General features: G+C 49.6%; 1 protein-coding gene across 2 annotated transcripts; it reads right to left on the bottom strand.

Moving 5' to 3' along the window:
* Positions 1 to 1,230: 1,230 nt before the first annotated feature.
* Positions 1,231 to 21,576, bottom strand: LOC142020061 (mitochondrial fission factor-like). 2 transcript variants are annotated; one of them, XM_075007642.1, is made up of 7 exons: positions 21,522 to 21,576; positions 16,817 to 17,041; positions 14,637 to 14,800; positions 10,210 to 10,295; positions 7,632 to 7,787; positions 4,221 to 4,299; positions 1,231 to 3,734 (listed from the first exon to the last, which is right to left on the bottom strand). In XM_075007642.1, exons 2-7 carry the CDS (start codon positions 17,010 to 17,012, stop codon positions 3,603 to 3,605), a joined length of 813 nt encoding a protein of 270 aa, XP_074863743.1. In that variant the 5' UTR covers positions 17,013 to 17,041; positions 21,522 to 21,576; the 3' UTR covers positions 1,231 to 3,602. The 2 variants fall into 2 exon arrangements, with proteins under 2 accessions (XP_074863743.1, XP_074863744.1); XM_075007643.1 differs by lacking the exon at positions 7,632 to 7,787.

The following is a 21,576-nucleotide window of genomic DNA, read 5'->3' as shown; positions in this document are numbered from 1 at the left end:
AGCCCACACAACATCTGAAGAAGCCCTGTGCTAACTCCAGAAGCCTGTTGGTTTCCATTCCTCTGAGCTGTGGCCAAACGACTGCCCTGAGGACCTCTGTCACACAATCTGCTGCAGACATCCTCCACACAAAAGTGCCCCAGCAGTTTCCCCTATCCACCCGCCTTCCCGGAGAAGCATCATTACAGACGGGGAAACTGAGGCATGGCCATTCAGGGATGCACCCGAGGCCACTGCGGGACTTGTAAGAAGCGTTGGGGACATTGCTGGCACAACAGTCTCTTCCCGTTCCAGGAAGGCTGCTCCCATTCAAGGCGTCAGCAGCTCACCCTGGATAGGGGCTGTCTGCCGGAGCCCCACAGTTGCATGGCAATCAAGATGGAGAAGGGCAGTAGAACAGGACTTACCTTCGCAGAACAGACAGTGCCTCCGCCAACCTGGTTTCTTGTCTCTGATGGAAAGGATGCCCCAAGCAGGAGAAGGCAGCTGCGTCTCACCTGGAAACAGCAGCAGCATTACCAAGCAGCTTCCAGCCCTGAATTCCCCATGGTTCTCAGGGTATGCAATATTTGGTCATGTTCAACCAACGTGCTCCTACAGAGCCAGGAGACCGAAGCCTTCTTCAATGTAGATGTGTAGCCAGAACACCCAGCAGAAGGTCACAGCCCTGCAGCCCCCAGGCCAAATTCCTGGCTATTCTTTCCCAAGCCGATATGGTGAGTGGGTTCGGACAGCACCTGTCAGGGCCTGGACTAGCGGTTAGAGCAGGAGTCAGGAGTCCAACCAAGGGCCAGAGCTAGAGGCAACAGGGGCAGGATCCAGGAATCGAAAGGTCCGATGTAGCAGCCAGATGGAGCACAGTTGCGCGTGGGGTGATGAGACAGCCAGTGTGAAACAGTGGGACGCTTTTCAGGAGTAGAAGGTGCATAGTTATGAGTACAAAATAAAGCCCCTCATATCTGGACAGTCGAGATATCATCCAGTCACCCTGGCTGTGCAGAGGATTTTCCCCATTTAAACAGGAAGCCCTGACCAAGCAGCAGTCCTGGGTCCCTCCCGCCAGGGCCTTAGGGGAGGTCTGTCTCTTCTCCGTCACTTAGCAGCAAGCTGCTGGGTGGGAGCAGGGAAGCAACAGTCCGTTGGGAAACTTGCCACCCTAGGTTTGAGAGCTGTGGAGGTCCCAACACTGTTAGCCAAGAGGCTGCTAGCACAAGCCAAATGGGATTGTTTTAAAAATGCCTTTATTGAAGGATATTTGCAGATCTATACACACATACAATCAGCAGGACATATACCTTATCCTGTGGAGCAACCCCTGTTCCAAATGATTTCAGACAGAAACGTGAGGGTGCTGGACACCCCAGATGACTGGCCTACAGTCGTTAGCCTGGAGTGAAAGCACAACAAACATCTCCTGTTCTTGGGAGGTGGGAGCCACCATTACAGCACGTGGCAACGGTGCAGTAAATTCTGTCTTTAAACTACATGCGACTGCAGCGATACAGTGAGAGGAGCAGGACCCTATGATGCCTGCTGGAAAAAGCAGTGTCGTGTGGGGTCCCACTCCCAAGAAAGGGGAGGAGCTGGAGTGACTGCTCTGCAGACTGAAATCCCATCAGCTCAGAAGACCCCCTGCCCTACTCCCTCCTAAAGGTTCCTTAAGCTTGAGATATAGGAACCAGTTCTAGGCAGACAGCCACCCCTTCACCGTCATTTCAGACCGGGACAGCTGAACAAGCAGCAGATCTCAGCTTCAGCAGTAATAAATCTTGATGTTCTCCTCAGCTGAGTCATTGGCCACAGAGACACAGTTTGACCCATAAATAATTGTGCGTGCAATTACTTAGGTGCCCAAGTACCTGATTTATAAGCCTGGCTACTGGGTACAATGTAAGTCACATAAATCTCTCCCTACCTGTGCCTGTAAATCGGGAACGGAGACACCTACATGACCTAAATTACCTCCATGTTTATTGATAGATGGGATAAGAGAGGCCTGCTTACATCCAGGCTAAAACTGGGTCCCACAATCTGGCTGTAGGGGTCACTGCACACATCAGAACTAACTGGTGGGGTCCCACCATGGCCAGGAATTGCTGGGTGGGAGTACCTGCTGAAGCCCATACTAAAATGCTCTGTTCAGCTGCACTGTTTTCAGCTCCATCACACCCATCCCCCTTTCTTGCATTTGCACCTTGTCTGTGTAGACTGCAAACACTCTGGGGCAGCGTTCTTGCCTCCGTACCAGTCTGTGTCATGTCGGTGTTATACAATAAAATTACAGCACACAACCATCTTCGAAATGCAGGAGGGAAGATGCCTCTGAAGGGAAAGTACCACATGGTGAACTGCAAGTGAACCGCACACATGAGCCAAATGGTTCGCATCGTTCCAAAAAACAGATGCTTGCTAAGATCCCAGAAGGTTAATGGCAGCTGCGTCCAGACTCCTAACTTGGCAGTTTTTTAGCCTACAATGAGCCAAGACTTGTCCTTGTCAGCTTCTTTAGGGCCACTTCTGTTAGGTCATCACACCAACAGCTCCACCTTAGTACCCATGGGCATCTTAGTACAAAGCCTGAACAATTCTTTGTCATCCCAGCCCAAACCTGCAGCACTCCTGGCAGAACTGGTGCTACAGGAGTTGATAAACCTTTCTGTTAGCCAGCTAGTATGCTCGGAGCAGGAGATCCCACTTACCCACCTTTACCCCCAAATACCAAAGTCCTTGACAGGCTCCTTGACAACATTTGAGTGCTGCTAATGCTCTTACGGATCACCTGGCCACCTCAAGGATACCCAGATGCTTTACAAGCTTAATACGTAGGGATTGCTTCACCCACCACAAAAATGATGCCTTCTCCATGACAGGATATAGCAACCCTTTCCAGGTGCACAGCCATGGGGTACAACTCTAGAGCAGGAGATGTGGAAGTGCCTAAAGAAGAGGTGAATCTGAAGGAGTCAGAGTTTAGCTGGAATTTGGCCAGGAGACAATCACTGTCCATAACACAAACGCAGGAGGATTTCCGACAGCCGCAGAACTTCAGTGCTGTCTCTATTCAGACAGGTAGCACAAAGAGCCCCCTGGTATTGCCCAGCAGCGGGCTGGGGAGCAGGTTGAGTGCAGATGTTAAAGAAGAAGAGGGCGCTAATGCTACTTCTTATGTTGCCTGGGATAACTCTGGAGGCTTCCACCCACGTACTGCCCCAGCCCAGCTAACAACAACATAGTGACTATACAGCCCTAGCAATGTGATAATGCCAGAGCCCAAAGCAATACAGCTGCAGGACACAGAAAGAAATTCAGTGGTTACACGCAAACCTTTTCCATCTCTCCCAAATGCCACTGGTTGCACAGAACAAAACCTAACCATACAATTTTCACTACCCACCCACCCCCACCTCCTCCAGCATGGCAGGTTCATCAAAGGCTTCATGGGAACAGCAGCCAAGGAGCTCATCCTCAGGGAATCTGCACCAGGAGAAACGGGCTGGTCATGGTAAGAATCGCATGGAGTTCACGGTTCATAAGTGCTCTAGCAAGAAATCTCCCATCGCACACAGGCACTCTCCCCCTCTTTCCCAGGATGGGAAGGTGCTTTATCTCCTTAGCCAAAGCCAGGTGTTGACGAGACATGCTGAGACCAGCACAGAATAGACCAGAAGCTCCTTCTGACGCCAGCCAGTACTTTGCTTCTCCAGCGTCCGCAGCCTCCCCAAGATCTTGTTCAACTGCCGAGAAAGCAGTCAGCTCAGTTTCAATTCATGCAACAAATGAAGGCCCATAGAGTGGTGAAAGGAAGCTGCCCCCTGTCTCCACTGTGCAGGATTGGTGTAGCAGCCTGGGCTGGAGGGATGGGGGCTCACAGCTACTCCAGGTCTAGCTCTCTCTTCACCACACGAACACACCAGGTAAGTGCTTGAGAAAGCAAAACGTTAGGGCCAGCAGAGCCTCGGGGCCCATTTAAGGTCAGTAACTGGACTCTGCTAGGGGCAAGCGCTTTCCCACCTGCCTTAGGGCAATAAAAGCCCCAGAGGCTGCTCTGAGTACAGAAGCTATGCCCGCAAGAGGAGCCCATGGATACTCTGCACCCTGCTTCCTGTCCTATCAGGGTGCCCACAAGGGCCAGTGTAAGAATGGTGGAGGAGCTCTGGTACCCTCATCCCTTAGGGCAGCTCTTGCAGAGTCCAGGAGCAAAGCCCTCCTTACTTTCTCACCTGTTTTCTCATTGCTATAATGTCAGTCGCACCGCTCTCCTCCAGGGAGCTTTCAGAGCCCAGCCCCGTGTCCTGGGAGCTGGGAAGAAGGAAAACAAGAGAGACACAAGTGTGCAAACAGAGATCAAGAGAGGCAATCACATCAGCTTGTATACGTCGCCAGGAAAGGGTGAGGGAGGGGTACGCACACACCAAGCACACCTGTTAGATAGGGAGATCAAAAGACATTGAGAGGAAATACACCAGACGTTACTGGGGAGATGGCATGTGTCTTTTCATCTGCACCCCAGCCACTTAAATCCCACAACATGCAGCTTTTAGTCACCATCCTGGCAAAATATACAGTGCATGCTGCAAGGGAGAGTGTTATACAGCCATGTCTATATTGTTAGCATCACAACATACAGTGCAGAGAAGCTAGTCTGTTTACCAAGGGGCAGTTTTCTATATAGGCAGCCAGTAGAACTTTTCCATGCAACACACAACTCAGGACCAAGGCTCAGCCGGCATAAAACCAGCAAGTCTACGGATCTATGCTATTTACACCAGTATGGATCAGATTCCCCAATGTATAAAGCTGCTTCCCCCACTTCATACTCACACAAACTAGATAGAGAATGGTAACTGTCTGTCCCAGTGCATCAACCATGGTTCTCTGCTAAAAGGAGGATTCTCTAGTTATTTTCCCCGATCCCCAGGCAAGGGGCCTTATTGCCTTCTGGAGACCTGAAAAAAATAATCCCGTATGCTGCTGCTTACATCACCAGGAGCAAAAATCCCACCACTGTAATTAGCAACAGACCTGCCCGTGGCAATATGCAAGCCAGAAAAGACACCAGCTTGCACTTCCAGAGCTGCAGGGCTTCTGCCAGGCTAGCGGGAATAACAGCTTTGTCTCAGGAAAGTCAGTGAGTGGGACTAAAGGGGACAGGCTGGGTAAAAGAAGCTGTCATTTTCAGAGGCAACTTGCCTAACAGTGCTGCAAACATATTTCATCGTCATTGTAAAACCAGACTCTGAGCTGCTGCGAACAGATGCCATATATGGGAACGTTAAAGTCCCAGCAGAATGTTTCCAGCCAGAGCCTCTCAGCCAACGCGGACTAGGTCACTAGACATCTAAAAAACACAGAGCGGGGATGCCTGGGGATTTGAACTGCTTTGCAGAGTTTGGTCTGGGACAAAACAGCACGATCCAAGACAGCATGAAGAGGTTTAAGGAAATGGACGCAGACTGATATGCTGTCTAGGGCTAAGGTGACCATATTTTCCTAGGCTAAATACGGGACACCCAGGGAGCTGGGAGCCAGGGGAGATGACTCCTTCCTGGTGCCTGAAATAGGGGACTGTCCAAGGCAAAATGGGATGGACAGTCACCCTACGCAAGCAGTGGCTGCCCTATTGAGGCTGCCACCCTGCTGAGGGTGGGGGGGCTCCCTGGCTGTGGCTCCAGCTGTGGCTCCTGGCTGTCCCATGCTTTGGGATGCCAGGAATGGGGCTGCAGCCCCACTGGGGACCTCCCCGTGCCAGTGCTCCTCCTGGCTCCCCCTGAGTAGGACCCAGGCACAGCTGCGCTGCTCTGGCTCCTGGCTCTCCTGAACAGTAGGGAGCTGGAAGCCAGGTGCAACCATGCTGGTCTGGCTCCCGGCTCCCCCGAGCCACAGAGAACTGGGAACTGGCCAGCAGCTGCTCCCTTGTGCAAATACAGAGCAATTAGCCCCTTTGTTAAAATAAATCAGGACACCTTCCTGGCACCTGCAGTACTGGGCTGTCCTGGCCAAAATGGGACGGATGGTCACCCGAGCTAGGGCCCTACCAAATTCACAGTCCATTTTGGTTCATTTCACAGTCATAGGATCTTTCAAAAAATCATAAATTTCACATTTGCAGTTATTTAAATCCAACATTTCATAGTGTTCTACCATGGGGGGCCCTGACCTCAAAGGAATTGTGGGAGGGTCACAAGGTTATTGTAGAGGGCAGGGATAATTGCCGTACTGCTATCCTTACTTCGGTGTGGCTGCTGGCAGTGGTGCTGCCTTCAGAGCTGGGCAGCTAGAGGGGCAGCTGCTGGCTGGGAGAATGGTGTGGTATTGCCACCCTTACTTCTGCTCTGCTGCCTTTAGAGCTGGACACTGGGTCAGCAGCCACTTCTCCAGGTACTCATCCCTGTGAAATCTACACAGTATGGAGTGAAAGCACACAAGGCCAGATCTGATGGTCCGAAGACAGATTTTCTGGTCTGTGACATGTTTTTCCATGGCCATGAATTTGGTAAGACCCCAGTTGTATCTTCATACAAGGATACGAATTTAAAAAAAAAAAATTGCGATGCACTATTTTACATCTGCTGACCTCAGCATTAACTAGAAAAAAATATACAATTTTTAATTTTAAAAAACCCTATGAAAATTACTTTAAAGTCTACCCCCTTTTTCCTAGTGTCTCAGCTTTCATGAAAGTCACCTACCAGATTTACCTAAGGTTTGATTTTGCTCCGACTTTCATAACCAGAATCACTTCAAATCAGTTTTACTGGTGCTCAAAAATAAGCTTTTCATGGGTCAGAAATGGTGAGTTTGCAACTGAGTTTTGGCTGGTTTCTCTCAGCCAAACTTGGCTAGTTTTGTAGCGAGCACTGAGACTTCAAAAAGGAACCTGGGTTTGAAGAACTTGAGATAAGCAGCTTTAAAATGGACGAGTGTCACTTTGTAGCTACAAAACTTGTTTCTCCTCAGAATTATTTGATTACGGAGGTCCTTGCCCGCTGTCAACACAGATGATGTGTAAATTCCAGGGGCCATGTAGCTCATCTTAACAGGCTCTTGGAAGATCGTTTAAGGAAGACTGAGCATAGCCCCTGGCAAGGGGAGCCTGCAAAGCTTATGAATTGCACTCAGAAGAGCGCTACTGAATCAGTAATCCATGCCAGAGGCATGTACCACCAGCAAGCTCTTGCTTTCCTTTCCACCATCCTGAACCCATGTAATAAAACCAGCTAAGCAGTATAAATTCAGAGCCATGTTACTATTGTAACATTAAGGGAATAGCCTGCATCACATGAATGTCCCAGGAGGCATTAGATAGTTTGAGACAGTCAGGGAATTATTGAACCTAGCAAGGGCAGGTGGCCAGACACTTGGTTAGGGAGTTTCAGAATGCCCAGGCTGATTGCATTGCTAGGTTCCCACGCCCTGTCCCCAGAGGCTAGCAGTTGGGGGCGTAATGCAGCCAGGAGCATGAGAGACCCCAAGAGAACACGCTGAATGGCTCCCCTCCTACTATGCTGCCCCTCTACAGGTTAAAAAGCACATGCCCACTCCATGCCTCGTATCTCTGAGGAATACAAAAAGCAGCAGTTCCTGCGCAGAGTTGTGCAGAGTCAAGTCCAAAGCAAACCAGATGGAGTCACCTGAGCCGGTCTCGGTCTCGGGCAGACTTCTTAACACGGTGGAAGAGTAGGTGACCCAGGAAGCACACCATCTGCAAGATGCTCTGCAGGGAGTAGATCCTACCATCCTGGGGGAAAGGAGGGTATGGAGGACTGGGGAGGGGGCATGTGTCTGGCCTGCAGGGCATATGCAGAATCACAATGGTTAGTCCCTTCTCTGCTTGGCTACATTTCCCTTCCCCTTTCCTTCCCACAAGCACACCAGGGGACCCAACACTGGGGTGAGCCATGTATCCTTACAATGGCTTCAAGCTGTAGTTAGTGAGGGTATGTCTCTCTCACACACACACACACAGCCAATGGGCATGTAAGAAACTAGGTAAAATAACCTCAGAACCATGAGCAATTATCTTCAAGAACCAATGGTAGACTGGTGAAGTCCATGATGGCTGTAGTAGGTCAAACATCATACCAGGCTGTTTTTTTGTTTTTTTGTTTTTTAAAAGAGGAACAAAGAGGACCCAGGAAGTTAGAGCAGAATCAGAATACCTTGAATGATACCAGACCAAACAATCAGTCTGCTAGCATCCCAACATACACTGACCTAACAGAGTAATAAGCAACAACCCACATGGATTTGTCCAGAACTAAATGCCAAGCCAATCTAATCTCCTCCTTTCAGAGTTAACGGCCTAGTGAATTGTGTGCAGGGAGGGAAAGCAGTAGATGTGCTACAACTTGGTTTTACAAAGTCTGGTAACACAGGGCAACATGGACTTTCTCATAAGCAAATTAGCAAAGTGTGGTCTAAATGAAATTACTATAGAGTGAGCGCATAACTGGTTGAAAGGCCATAGATAATCAAGGGTTTAGAAAATGTGACCAATGAGGAAAGATTAAAATAACTGGACATGTTTAATCTTGACATTTGAAGGTGAACAGGGGAACTTCCTAATAGGGTGTGTCTACACTTGCATTCTTCTTTTGAAAGAGGTATGCAAATCAAAAATGCAAATGAGGTATAAATTTGCATATTTGGAATTTCATTTGCATGTTCTAATTTCAAAAGAGCTTGTTTCGAAAGAAGAAAGCCAGTATAGACGCTGCTCTTTCAAAAGTAAACCCCATCTTTGAAAGACTCTTTCTTCCCATTAAATAAAGGGAAGGAGGATTCTTTCAAAGATGGGTTTATTTTCAAAAGAGCAGCATCTACACTGGCTTTCTTCTTTCAAAAGAAGCTCTTTTGAAATTATAATACGCAAATGGATTCCAAATATGCAAATTTCTACCTCATTTGCGTTTTCAATTTGCATACTTCTTTCAAAAGAGGAATGCAAGTGTAGGCGCACCCCTAGTGTTTAAATATGTTTAAAACTCTTATAAATAGGACTTGTATCAGAGGGGTCACCGTGTTAGCCTGTAGCTGCAAAAATAACGAGAAGTCCTGGGGCACCTGACAGACTAACAGATATTTTGGAGCATAAGTTTTCATGGGCAAAAATCTGCTTCACCAGATGCATGTCACAAAAAACTTATGCTCCAAAAAAATCTGTTAGTCTATAAGGTGCCCCAGGACTTCCCATTGTTTTTATAAGGAGAAGAGTGATCTATTGTTCTCCCTGGTGCACTGAAGGTAGGACAAGTACTAGTCAGCAAAGGAGTTATATTAGCTGTTAGGAAAACCTTTCTAAGTCTAAGGATAGTTGAGTCCCAAAACAGGTTATCAAAGTGGGTTGTGGAACTCTGTCAGAAGCTCGTGAGAGCAGGTTAGACTTGTCAGGTATGGTCTAGGTAAATTTCGTCTGGTCTTTGTACAGGGTTGAATTGGATGACTTTTCTAGCTTTTTGTTTCCTTCACTTATGATGATTATGCGCTACAGAGCCACTCGCTCACAGTGGTGACCCATCTGCTTATAGCACTACTGCTGTGGTATCCAACAAGCAGCTCCAGTCAACGTCATCAAGGACAGCCATCCTTGCAGGCCAGGCCTTGCCAGGCCGCAGCAGAGTCAGCCTTCGTAGCATTAGCACAGGGAAGTCGGTGGACCTGAGTTCTATCCTTGGCTCTGCTACGGATCAGTTAGTGTAACACTGGGGCAATTTCTCTGTGGGTCAGTAAGACAGATGGTACCTAGCTCAGGAAGGGATTCAGACTCTTACCATGCTGCTGGTGAAGGGCTTCAGCCTTCACAGATGAACGGCGCAAGAGACGGCCAGCCCACTAGTAAAGCTCAAGAAGGGAGATCAACACAACCATGAGAGACTAGCTTAGGCTGTGCAGGCCATCTCAAGATTAACCACACCAGCCAGCATGATGACCAGGACAAGCGCTCAAGGAACCAAGAGAGACTGAGGATCACACACACACACACACACACGAGGATGGCTCACGTGATGCTGGGACATCATTCAAAAAGACCATTTCACTAGAAGTTGCCAGCATGGACGTGGTGGCCCCTTCCTTCCACGCCACTGCCTGTCAGTTCCCTTACACCAATGGGGATCATGCCTCCGAGTACTGCAGGGCATGATGGGGCATCTGAACACAAGAAAAGTGGCTGAATGCTCAGCATGTGACTTTGCCCCTGGCAGTTCTCACCGAGCAGGCATCTGGCTCACGCTATGCATGGCAATCTGGGGGGTCTTGCTTGGAGCCCTCTCCTTCCGCAGTCTGCCTTGGTGGGCCTGTTAGAACACACACAAATGAGAACATTAGTCCTGACACTGAGCTGTTCCCCTCATTGAGCCCTTCAGTGTCCCCACAACCACATCTACACTCTGCTGCCTTCTTCCCCAGGCTGATGATGGCAGAGGGCAACAACCTGGTAAGTCAATAGAATTGCTGCAGAAGATGCACTGGAGGTTTGCCTTAAGAACTGTGGCACCAACTGCAAATTCTTATCCAGCAGCTGGAGTAGCAGAACCACCACCTTCTTCTGCCTACCCAGTACTTATCTTAGCCCTGCTGCTTGTACAGCACAATACATAATGCCATTGGGCCATAAAGGCATTCATGTGAGACACTGGATGCATCTCTTTCAAAAGAGGCATGCAAATTAAGGGAATCTCAAATGCAAATGAGGTGCATAGTTGGCACCTTGTTTGCATATTCTTATTTCAAAAGAAGAAAAAAACAGGGTAGATCCTGCTCTTTCAAAAGTAAACCCCATCTTCGAAAGAATCCTTCTTCCCATTAAATAAAGGGAAGGATTCTTTCAAAGATGGAGCGTACTTTCAAAAGAGCAGCATCTACACTGGTTTCCTTCTTTCAAAAGCAGCTCTTCTGAAGAATATGCAAATGAGGTAGCAATATGCAAATGTGCACCTTATTTGCATTTTTGATTGCCCTCACTTGCATTCCTCTTTCGAAAGAGGCATGCAAGTGTAGACGCACCCATTGTGTTTAGATCTCAGAGCTGCATCGGCCAGAACACACCACACTAGCCTTTGCACGAGGAGAATACATCAAGGCACCATCTAGAGGCACACAAACAATGGAACCTCTTATTGAAGCAGAAAGAAACGTGGCTCACAGCCAGTCTGGACTGATCTGTTTATGCCTTGGCTGGATCACAAATTAGCCTGGTCTCAGCATAGGAGGTGGCTTAAACTATACTGTAAAGGGAGGCGGGTGGGGTAGAACACAGATGCAGTTCTGGCAATTGGATTGGAGCAGAAGGCCCATGATGCAGCCTTTCCTGGAAATATTCCCACCACCATCACATTTCATAGAAAAACCTTGACCTTGAGAACCTCCCATTTCAAGGTGATCCTCCTCCAATAGCAGTATTCCCTTGTCACCTGCCGTAGAGCTGCATGACATTTGGTGGCTTCGTTTCACAGCCAGTCGTAGAAACATTCCCTTTGGTTTCAGTTTACAGGTAGGACCTGACCAGAGCCAGAAAAGTGGGAGATGGCTTTCAGCTCAGAGAGCGAGCTCTAAAGAGAAGGAAATTAAGCTCTACGTATCCCAGGCGTCCTGCAGAGCTCCAGTGGGTGAAAGCACCTTAGAGAAGGCCTGATTGGACAATCTGGATGACTAAAGACACAAGTCTCTGCATGTAAGTGTTGGAGAACCAGAGACAACTTCTTTCTTCTCAATTAGTTTTGCGATTCAGTAGAAGTTGTCTCTGGATTAGCGGACACTGGATTTTGGAAAACTGTTTTGATCACAAATATTGACCGAACCAACTCCTGCTCCTGTTTGACCCAAGAGGGTTGCAAGGGATCCTACGCCCCAACTAGCCTCTATTTGGACACAGCCAGTGCTTAATTTGTGCCAGGGCTGAGTCTGGCATCTCATAGCCAGCAGCCTATAGCCCCAGACCTCTGGCCTTCCTGCATCAATTATGAATTTAAAATAAAGTTAGGGTCTTCAGTCAATCACAGTTAACTCAAACAAATCAACCGAGATTAACCACCCTGTTAAATAGACCATCAATTGCAATTAAATATTTTGGATTTTTTCCCCTACATTTTCCAATATATAGATTTCTATTACACAGAATACAAAGAGTACAGAGCTCACTTTTTATTATAAATATTTGCACTGTAAAAATAGTTTCTGTTCACCCCATGCAAGAATTGTAGTGCAATGTTTTTATTGTGAATTTTAACACAACTGCACTCAAAAACAAACCAATGCAAAATTTGAGAGCTCACAAGTCCACTCAGTCCTACTTCTTGTTCAGCCAACCGCTACGACGAACAAGTTTGGTTACATTTATAAAGACCCACAGATGGAGGGGAGCGCAAAGGAGGTAACTGCCCTGGGGCTTGGCGATTCCAAAAGGGACCCGCGGCTCTATGTGCCACCATTGCTGTGGCAGGAGTGGTGGAGGCCAGCACCTCAGGTCCTTTAAAAATTGCCACTTGAGCATGACACCGCACATTCTGTGTTTCTCTGAAGCTGAGGGGAGGCCGGTGTGGCCCACTCCAGGTGGTGCAGACATCTGGCTGCCCTCAGCCCTGCTCTTTCTGGAGCATGGAGTTGGCTCCCCACATAAACCTTGCCTGGGAACCCAGAGAAGCTCTTGGCTCCCCTGCATTTATGGGGGACAATGCTGTCTGCCTCTTATTTACAATGTCCCCTGGAAGCGCCAAAGGATTATGCTGATAACAAAAGTGGCATGAGAATGCAAAGTGTTTACATGGCAGATAAGCTAAACATGCTTATGTCCCTTCATGCTTCGGCCACCGTTCCAGAAAACGTGCTTCCAGGCTGATGATTCTCATGAAAAAATGTATTAATTAAATTTGTTGCTGGACTCCATGGGAGGTGTGGGGAGCAGGAATTGTATCTTTCCTGTTCTGTGGTACCTGCATTCTACCATCTGTTTCAGGTTCTAGCAGTCTCCAAAGCTGACCCTGCGCATGTTTTAGGAACATTTTCACAGCAGATTTGACAAAACACAAAGGTGGCACCAATGTGAGTTCTAAAAATAGCTGCAATACTCAACCCAAGGTTTAAGAATCTAACGGATCTTCCAAAAAAAAAAAAAAAAAAACAGAGGGAAAAAGGTGTGGAGTATGTTTCCCGAAGGCTTTAAAGAGAAACACTCCAATGCGGAAATTACAGAACCTGAACCACCAAAAGTAAAAAAACACCCTTCTGCTGGTGGCATCTGACTCAGATGATGCAAATGAATTTGTCTCGGTCCACTTTGCTATGGAGCACTGTCAAAAAGAACCCATCATCAGCATGCACTCATGTCCTCTGGAACTGTGGCTGAAGCATGAAAAGACATGTTTAATTTGGAAAAAAAGAAGATTGAGGGGGGGACTTGATAGCGGTTTTCAGTTATCTAAAAGGGTTTTATAAGGAAGAAGGAGAAAACTTGTTCTTCTTGGCCTCTGAGGATAGAACAAGAAGGAATGGGCTTATAGAAGGAGGGTAGAACAAGGCGGCATGCAGCAGGGAAGTTTAGGCTGGACATCAGGAAAAAGTTCTTAACTGTCAGGGTGGTCAAATACTGGAATAAATTGCCTAGGGAGATTGTGGAATCTCCATTCCTGGAGGTATTTAAGAACAGGTTAGATAAATGTCTATCAGGGATGGTCTAGACAGTAGTTGGTCCTGCCACAAGGGCAGGGGGCTGGACTCAATGACCTCTCAAGGTCCCTTCCAGTCCTAGCATTCTATTAATCTTCAGCGTGCCAGACACACAAAATTACTTGTGATGCCATCTGTGAAAGTGCCATGTGAACAATTGTTCTCACTTTCAGGTGACATTGTGAATAAGACGCAGGCATCACGATCTCCTGCAGAATTGTAACCAAACACATTTGCCTCAGTGATGGGCAGAAGAAGTAGTAGGACTGAGTGGAATAGAGGCTTTAAACTTTTACATATTTCAGAGGGCAAATTTTTGTACATAACTCTACTTTTGTAAATTCAACTTTCATGATAAAAAGAGATTGCAATACGCTACTTGTAAAGGTAGCATTCACCGTGCAAATATTTAAAATCAAAAATACAAAGTGAGCTGGGTACACTCTTGTGATAACTGAAAACAATACATATGAATATGTAGAAAACACCTGAAATTATTTCAATAAATGGTATCCTATTAACAGCACGATTAATTATACAATCAATTCTAGTTGCGTGAGCCCCAGAGTCTCTCATTATAAATTAAGTCCTGGACACACCACTTGAAACTAAGCGATACCAGAGTGGGTCCTGTGGCAGGAAGAGATAAGAACAGTGGATGTTAGTGGCGGGGCAAAAAAGGAATTAAGAGAAAAGCTCCGCAAAGGTGTCTTGTTCTGGACAGAACCAGAGTTCCTCAGAGCCAACTACAACATGGGTCATCCTAACAACCTATTCTGCAGAGGACAGAGCTCTTCTTTAACATTTGGTCTGTCATTTCCCTGAAATCAGGACCACATCACAAGTATGGGGCACAGAGGGTGGGCTGTGCGGCCCAGGAGAAAGACGACACTGGGCCATTTCACTATCATGGGGAACTTTTCCCTTGAAAACTGCCTTGTTAAGAGCATTCACGTCTGTTCCAGACACAGTACCGATCGCTTGTGTTTTGGGGTGCCTGATCGGGTGGCAGCATCCAGAAACGAGCAGTCCCCAAATGGTGCACGCTGGGTGGAGGGGTCCCGAGGCCTGTGCACAAGAGAAGGCTGTCGCTGCCGCTGGTCCAACAGGAGAGGCCTTAGCTTAGTATCCGTCACCTCTGCAGAGAGGAGCGAGGAGGCAGTTAGAAACATTTGCGTACGCCCCAGAACATAACAGCGTCTCGTTCAGACTTGGGGGTAAGTGATGTCCAAGCCCCTGGGAGAAACAGCCCTGGGTTTCTATGGCTCCCAACACAGCACCCCACCAAAACACACACACACCCCCGCCCCCCATGCAGCTTTGACAGCCACTGTCTGCAGAGTCTTCACCTGGAATTGGTGTCAGATATTCCCATAGAAATCCATGTCAGGATTTCCCCCTCTCCTCTTCCCATAATGACGCAGCTCTCTCCCTTTAGCTGGGGGTGCGGCAAGCTTCCTGACCAACCACCCCCCACCCACAGAAACCCTGACATTCTGGCACCCCGGAGGACTGGAATCTGAATGCAGAGCGAGGACAAAACTCCTCTAACTAAAACATTCACAGCTTCAGGCTGCATCTAACCGCGCCTCTGCTCAGCTCTGCGGGCTTTCGCGCACCTTGGCAGCTAGCGGGTGCTCGGGGAGGAGTCTGAACATGCCGACTGGCAGCTATTCCCTCCAAAAGGCACGCTCCCAGCCTCCCACGAGAAGTCATCAGAGCCTTAGCAGCAAGGCACTGAACCAAGCAGTCCTCAGCCACGGCTAGCTGGGCAGGAGATAAGCCAGCCTTCCTCTCAAGGCACAGAAGTCACATATTGTAATGCTACAAACCTGCAGGAGTTAACAGGGGACCTGGGGCCTTGGTTACATGGTAAACCAAGGAGGAGAGTCTGGGGGAAGGATACAGATAATGCAGGTCATAGCTCCACCTCCCTCAGGTGGGGACTCCGGGATATCAGTCAGCCTGAGTGGCCCCGGGAGGATCTTCGAGCTTTCCCTCCATCACCTCAGCCCTCTGATGGGCGCGTGCACATTCACTAACCTCAGCTGAGCAACGTCCCAGCTCAGGCCCTCTGCCCCCAAGGCCACACACATTCAGGACACGTCTGGATCCCACACCCCCGGTTTTGCTCTCCCTCATCTGTAAACCTGTCTGTCACCAGCTCCACAGGCACTTCCAGAGCCCACCCAGCCCTGCCTTAACTTTCATTCGTCTCTCCGGCACTCCTGCCTTCACTTCGCCCGAGCCCATCGCCCTGGGTCCCTGCCGTCTAGGGCAGAAAGCTGCACCTGCGTTGCTCTGCGTTGCTCCATCCCAGCCTAGGGCAACTTCCTCCTCACCTCCAGACCTCATCCAAAATGGCCCCCTTGGCTGTCCAAGCTCTTCAGGGGCTCCCTGCACACTCTGGAGCCTCTCCCCACACCTCACTTCCCACTTGCTTCGCCCCTGCCACCCCTCGGACCCTGCTCCCTCACGCTACGGGTTCGCCCCTCCAGCCCCTGGAATTGTCCCTCCCTCCTCACACCCAGCACAGGCCCAGGCAATTCTCCAAAACAAACCTGCAGCCCCAGCACGCGGGGGTCCCCAGGCCCTGCCCCCCATCCACAGTCAGATGTGACTGTCAGTCAGCAGGGAGAGCAGAAGGTTTATTAGGCGACAGGGGCACAGCATGGAACAGACTGGTGGGCACAGAAGCCATCAGTGCAATCCATCCTGGGGAGAGGGAGCCCAGTGCTGGGGCCCTGGCCCACCATCCTCCCTCTCCAGCCAGAGGGGACTCCCCAGTCAACGGCCCAGTCCCAGTGCAAACCAGCCAGGCCTCTCCTCCTGCCTTTGTCCTGTTTCCTGGGGAAGAAAGGGGTCACCTGGTTGCCTAGGTTACACAATGGCCTTTGCACGTGGAAGGAGCCATCACAACAAAACTCCCGTCACCAACCACCCACTGATGCTGTGCCTAGGGAAACTGAGGCACCCAGTGGGAAACACACGCAACCTAACCTGGGGGATAAAACCTGCCCACACACACCCTTTCCTCACAGCTCGCCCTCAGCACAAAGCGGGTCAAGATCAGATCGCAGGGAACGTTACACAGACAGTCTCTTGCATTCTCAGTGCTAGTCCGTGTCCTGGCAGAGCCAGCCTGTCAAGTCACCTGCCACCGACAGCCTCTCAGGGACGTGCATCTGGAAGGAAGGTGAAAGTGCCTCTGCTCCTCTCTCCTCCGCCAGGCCAGACTCCTCCGCCACCTTCAGCCTGTTGGGCACCTGCATGCGCTGACCGATGGCCTCCATGAAGCTCAGGTCACATGGGGCTCGGGTCACCTCCAGGCCCCGAAACGGCCACATCATTCTTGCATCCCCAGCCTTGCTTCAGCAGCCTGCCAGGTCATGCAATTAAAAAAAAAGAAAGCCAACACCTAAAGAGAGCGAATAAACACCTGACGCACGCTCACACCTTGCCCAGGTGGGCGTGGTTGAAGATTAAAACGAAATAATTCCTAACTGGCGGGCAGTACCTTTCATCAGTAGCTCTCGAAGTACTTCATGAAGGTGCCTACTTGTGAAATGGGGATAGTTATACTCGGGAAACCGAGGCACGCCGCAGCGCCGTAACTTGCCCAAGTCACCAAGCAAGCCAACAGCGGAGGTAATCAATATAGATAACAGGCACGCAATGGTACAGCCTGTGAATGGGCTGGTGGGAAGAGGGGAATAGATCACACCCGTTATTAAAGATGGAGATTCCTATGGGATGGGAATATGTATTGTCACACATTTCCTCATCTGCAAAGAGCACACCATCTCCTTCCAGCAGCAGAGGACCGAGCGTGGAATTTCTCAGGAAAAGCTTGTTCTGGCCACAGAAAAATTTCAAGATTTTGTATTTAAAAACTTAGAGCAAAAATCCATTTCCTTTCATTCAGGGAAATGCAGAAGTTTTCCCCTGGGAACTTTCAACACAAGCTAAATTTCCCACTGCCATTTTTGTCTCCATTTTCTGCAGGCAAACGGCATGTTTTCCCAGCAGCCAAAGCGTGCCCTTAAGAAAACGGTCAGCCTCTTCAAGTGGAGGTGCTTTTCAAAGCAAAAAAGGTGCAGTTCACAGCAAATTAAGGTGTAGCCATTCTACCGTTTAAAGAGTCAGGTGAGGTAAACTAGGCAGCATTTGCTCAAACTGTGGGTCAGGCCCAATGTTTCCTCTTTTTTTCCCCATCCATGTGTGGAATAAATTTTGTTCTGTACACCAAGGCATGTGCCAAGGTGCACCCCCCCATAGAAACACAGGCTGCCAGCTGAGGGCAATCTGCTAATCAGCTGGGCAGCACTTGAATCTCTGCTGGGCAACCATCCAAGTGCTCAGCTTACAAGGAACATTGGTCTGCACCCCATTAAAACAGGGTCCAACCAGATGGAGGGTCTGCCACCAGAGCCAAGGTACCCAACAGCTGCTCTTTTGAAGCTAGAAGCCCAGCAGCCTGGGAGCAGCAGGGAGTCAGGTGTTCTTCAGGGGACTGGACCAAGGAGAGAGCAAAGGAAGAGGAGAAAAGTACCCGAGTCCCGGCTCTGCCAAAGTGGTCTTATCACATCCCCACTCCATGCCTCAGTTTCCCCTCCTGCACTATGGTGAGGGCACCAGGTGGCTGCAAAGCGAGAGCCATTTCCACGGTGATCAGTTTGCCACCTGCCTCAGTTTGGTATTGCTCCAAACCAAATCTTTCCTTTTAAAAAAAAAAAAAAAAAAAAGAAGCCTCCTCAATGATTTCCTGCTTTCAAGCATAGGCCCCTCTGTCCAGGTCTGGTGTCAAAGCGGAGGCTTCTGCTGACAGGTATCAAAATGAGGGCATTGCCAACTGAGCTGTTCCCTGGAGCCCCACTTACTAGAGCAGTCACATTGGGCTCGAATGAAGGTCCACCTAGCCCAGAATTTTGTCTTCCAACAGCAGCCACAGGCAGGTGCCCCAGAGGGAATGTACAGAACAGGGGATCGAGTGATCCATCCCCTGTCATCCAGTCCTAGCTGCAGGCAGCCAGAGGCTAGGAACACCCAGAGCTGGGGGTGACACCCCGATCCTCTTGACTGAATGCTGTTGATGGACCCGATAACTTTTTGAAAGCTGTTCCACTTTTGGCCTTCAGCGCATCCCCCAGCAGTGAGTTCCACAGGTGGGTTGTGCACTGTGTGACATAGTCCCTTATGTTGGTGTTGAACCTGCTGCCTGTTAAGTGTCACTGGGTAATCCCTGGTTCGTGTGTAGTTTAGCACTCCCTGACTCACTTCCCGCACCCTGTTCAAGTTTTTCTTGCTCTGGGTCATATCCCTCCTTAGTCATCTCTTTGCGAAGCTGAAAAATCCCCATCCTTTCAATCTCTCCTCAGATGGCAGCTACTCCACACAGCTCACTGTTTACCATCTATTGCGACTTCCCACATAACACAGGCCATGAGAGAGTCACTGTTTCAGGGACCTTACAATCTACAAAGACACCAAGAGACGGTGATGGGGAAACTGAGGCACGGTGGGGTGAAGTGACGTGCCCAGACTCATCCTGCCGCAAAGAAGCAGCTTATTCCCTGTCCCGGCCCGCTAACCCATTGTTTATCTGCTGTGTGCCGTGACAGCCTCAATACAAATGCTATAGCAGTGATCGACACTTGCAGCCCATTGGCCCCCAGATCCCCTCCCGCACACACCTCTTCCACATGGGAGCCCCCTCACACACTTCCTATCCCTCCCTGATTCTTGCTCCCTCCCCTCTCTCCCAGAGCAGGAGTGAGGCAAATCAGCTGTTCACAGCATTCCACCTCTGCAGGAGGGAGGAGGTGGGACGGGGGGGCGGGGAGGAGCACATAAGCTCCAGTGCACAAGAGATGGGGGGCGCCCCCCCACAGGTGGAACCCCACTGGGTCGCTACAGCCTACTGAGGTGAAGGAGGGCCACTCATGTAATCCACCCATTATTGGCACTGCCCAGGCCTGAGACCAAGAGGAGAAGTGAATGCCAGTCAATGAACCCCTAAAGAGAGATCCCTTCATCAGCCTCATAGCTCACAGTATACGCAGCCTGGGTCTTTGCCTGGAGGGTTTTACTATACTATAAACCAAGGCAGCAGAGACAAAAAACAATGTTAAAAGGGGCCACGCTGGCTTCCCACCCTGTGGAAGGGTTGCTGCTGTTGTAACCACCTCAGGAAACATCACCACTTCCAAAGCAGTCAGGGAGCGGAAGGGTGTGAGGATACAGGCCCCCAAGGAGAACCAGGCTATTGAAAAAATTTTCTTTAGGGCTTGTCTTCCCGCAGCCACAAAGCAATCCCGTCACATCAGAAGGACAGGAGCAGCTTCTGGGTGGATTCTCTGCATTTTAAGAATCAAAAGTCAGACTTTCCAACACACACACACACACACACACGGGTGGTTAAATGGGCTGTGTGTTAAGTACCCTGTAGACAATGCAATGTCTAATGCTGATCAAGTTACGTGTAGAAATGACTTTTTTGGCCTCCACTTTGCCCCCAACAGATGGGTGCCAACATCATACCCATTGCCGGAACGCAGGACAAGGGTGGAGGGGCACTGGCAGAGCTAAAACACAGGGTGCCTGTGGGTTGGGACTGAGAGGGATAGGCAGAGTGAGGGGACTGGCAGGACTGGAGCAGCATGGGGCGGTCCAGGAGGATGCCTAGGAAAGGGCTGGCAGGAGGCGCTGCAGGGTGGGCTTAGAGGTGCACTGGCAGAACTGAAAGGCAAGGAACACTGCAAGTCAGAACTGTGCGGCACTGCAGATCCCCCTACGCCAGCGTTCCCTGTACGCTCAGTGCCTGGGCAGCCACCCAGCAAAGACTCAGGTGCCCCCCCAGGTGATTACAGTAACAGAGCACCCACAGCCGACAGCAGCTGTTTCTACGGTGGTGCACATCCACACCACAATCAGGATGGAGGAAAAAAATAGAGGAAACCCTGCCCCCACATCAAGCTTTGGCCTAAACACTGACCTTGTTAGGAACTGGCAAGGGGAGGGGAGGGGAGGGTCTGAGTGTGAGGAGGCGATGGACACACTGCAACAGTACAGGAGACAGGACAGACATCCACAAGTGGGGCCCGTGGTCTGTCACAGCCAGCAAGAGCCGAGCTCCAGCCACAAAAAGCAAGAAGGGGGCAGCTTTGCCTTCTTAAGTGGCCAGATGTAACCTCATACCCTGGGGGGGGGGAAAAAACAGCTGTCATGTAGCACCGTAGGGACTAACCAAATGATTTACTAGGTGATGAGCTTTTGTGGGGCAGACCCACTTTTTCGGATCTGGAGGATCTGTGTTATGCGGGAAGTTGGATCTGGAGGATCTGAGGACGTGGGTCTGCCCCACGAAAGCTCATCACTGAATAAATTACTTTGTTAGTCTTTAAAGTGCTACATGATGGCTGGTTTGTTTTGCTAGAATACAGACCAACACGGCTTCCTCTCTGTTACTATCCATACGCTGAAGAATGGAATACAAGTCAGAGAGCAACGTAACACAGACGCCCTCTGAGAGAGCAGAACTTGGTTAATTTTCCCTACAGAAAACACCTATGCAGCCCCAGCTGGGAGGAAACCAGGCCCAGGTAACCTGCACCGAGCTCGTCTGACATCAAGAGGCAAAACCGTAGGCAGGAGGGTGACGGGGGTTGGCTGCATGAAATGGACTAGAAACTCTCTCTCTCTCCCTTCCCAGCCTTAGCCCTGGCAAGTCTAAGGTGAATTGCTCCAGAAACAAACTTTCCCACCTGGTGCTTCAGCTCCAACATCCCAAACCCGCCCTCACCCCCTTGGTTTTAGCCAATTTTCTCCTTATTTCCGGTCTGTTAATGAAACTTACTAACCTGTAAACAACTCTTCTTCCGGGCCCCTGGTAATCAGCTGGCCGGTGATGTCAAG

The sequence above is a fragment of the Carettochelys insculpta genome, chromosome 13 (assembly GCF_033958435.1).
Source record: "Carettochelys insculpta isolate YL-2023 chromosome 13, ASM3395843v1, whole genome shotgun sequence".
NCBI lineage: Eukaryota > Metazoa > Chordata > Testudines > Carettochelyidae > Carettochelys > Carettochelys insculpta.
Note: the sequence above shows the minus strand (reverse complement) of the source record. Positions and strands in the feature narration are given on the sequence as shown.

What these genes read in the sequence shown, in the direction of transcription:
- LOC142020061 (XM_075007642.1), bottom strand. Translation starts at nt 17,012, where the DNA reads ATGATGTGGCCGTTTCGGGGCCTGGAGGTGACCCGAGCCCCATGTGAC. An exon ending in GTGAGCCAGATGCCTGCTCG is followed by an intron (nt 7,788 to 10,209) that starts GTGAGAACTGCC and finishes TATGCCCTGCAG; the next exon opens with GCCAGACACATGCCCCCTCC. An exon ending in CGAGACCGAGACCGGCTCAG is followed by an intron (nt 4,300 to 7,631) that starts GTGACTCCATCT and finishes CCTTCTTCCCAG; the next exon opens with CTCCCAGGACACGGGGCTGG.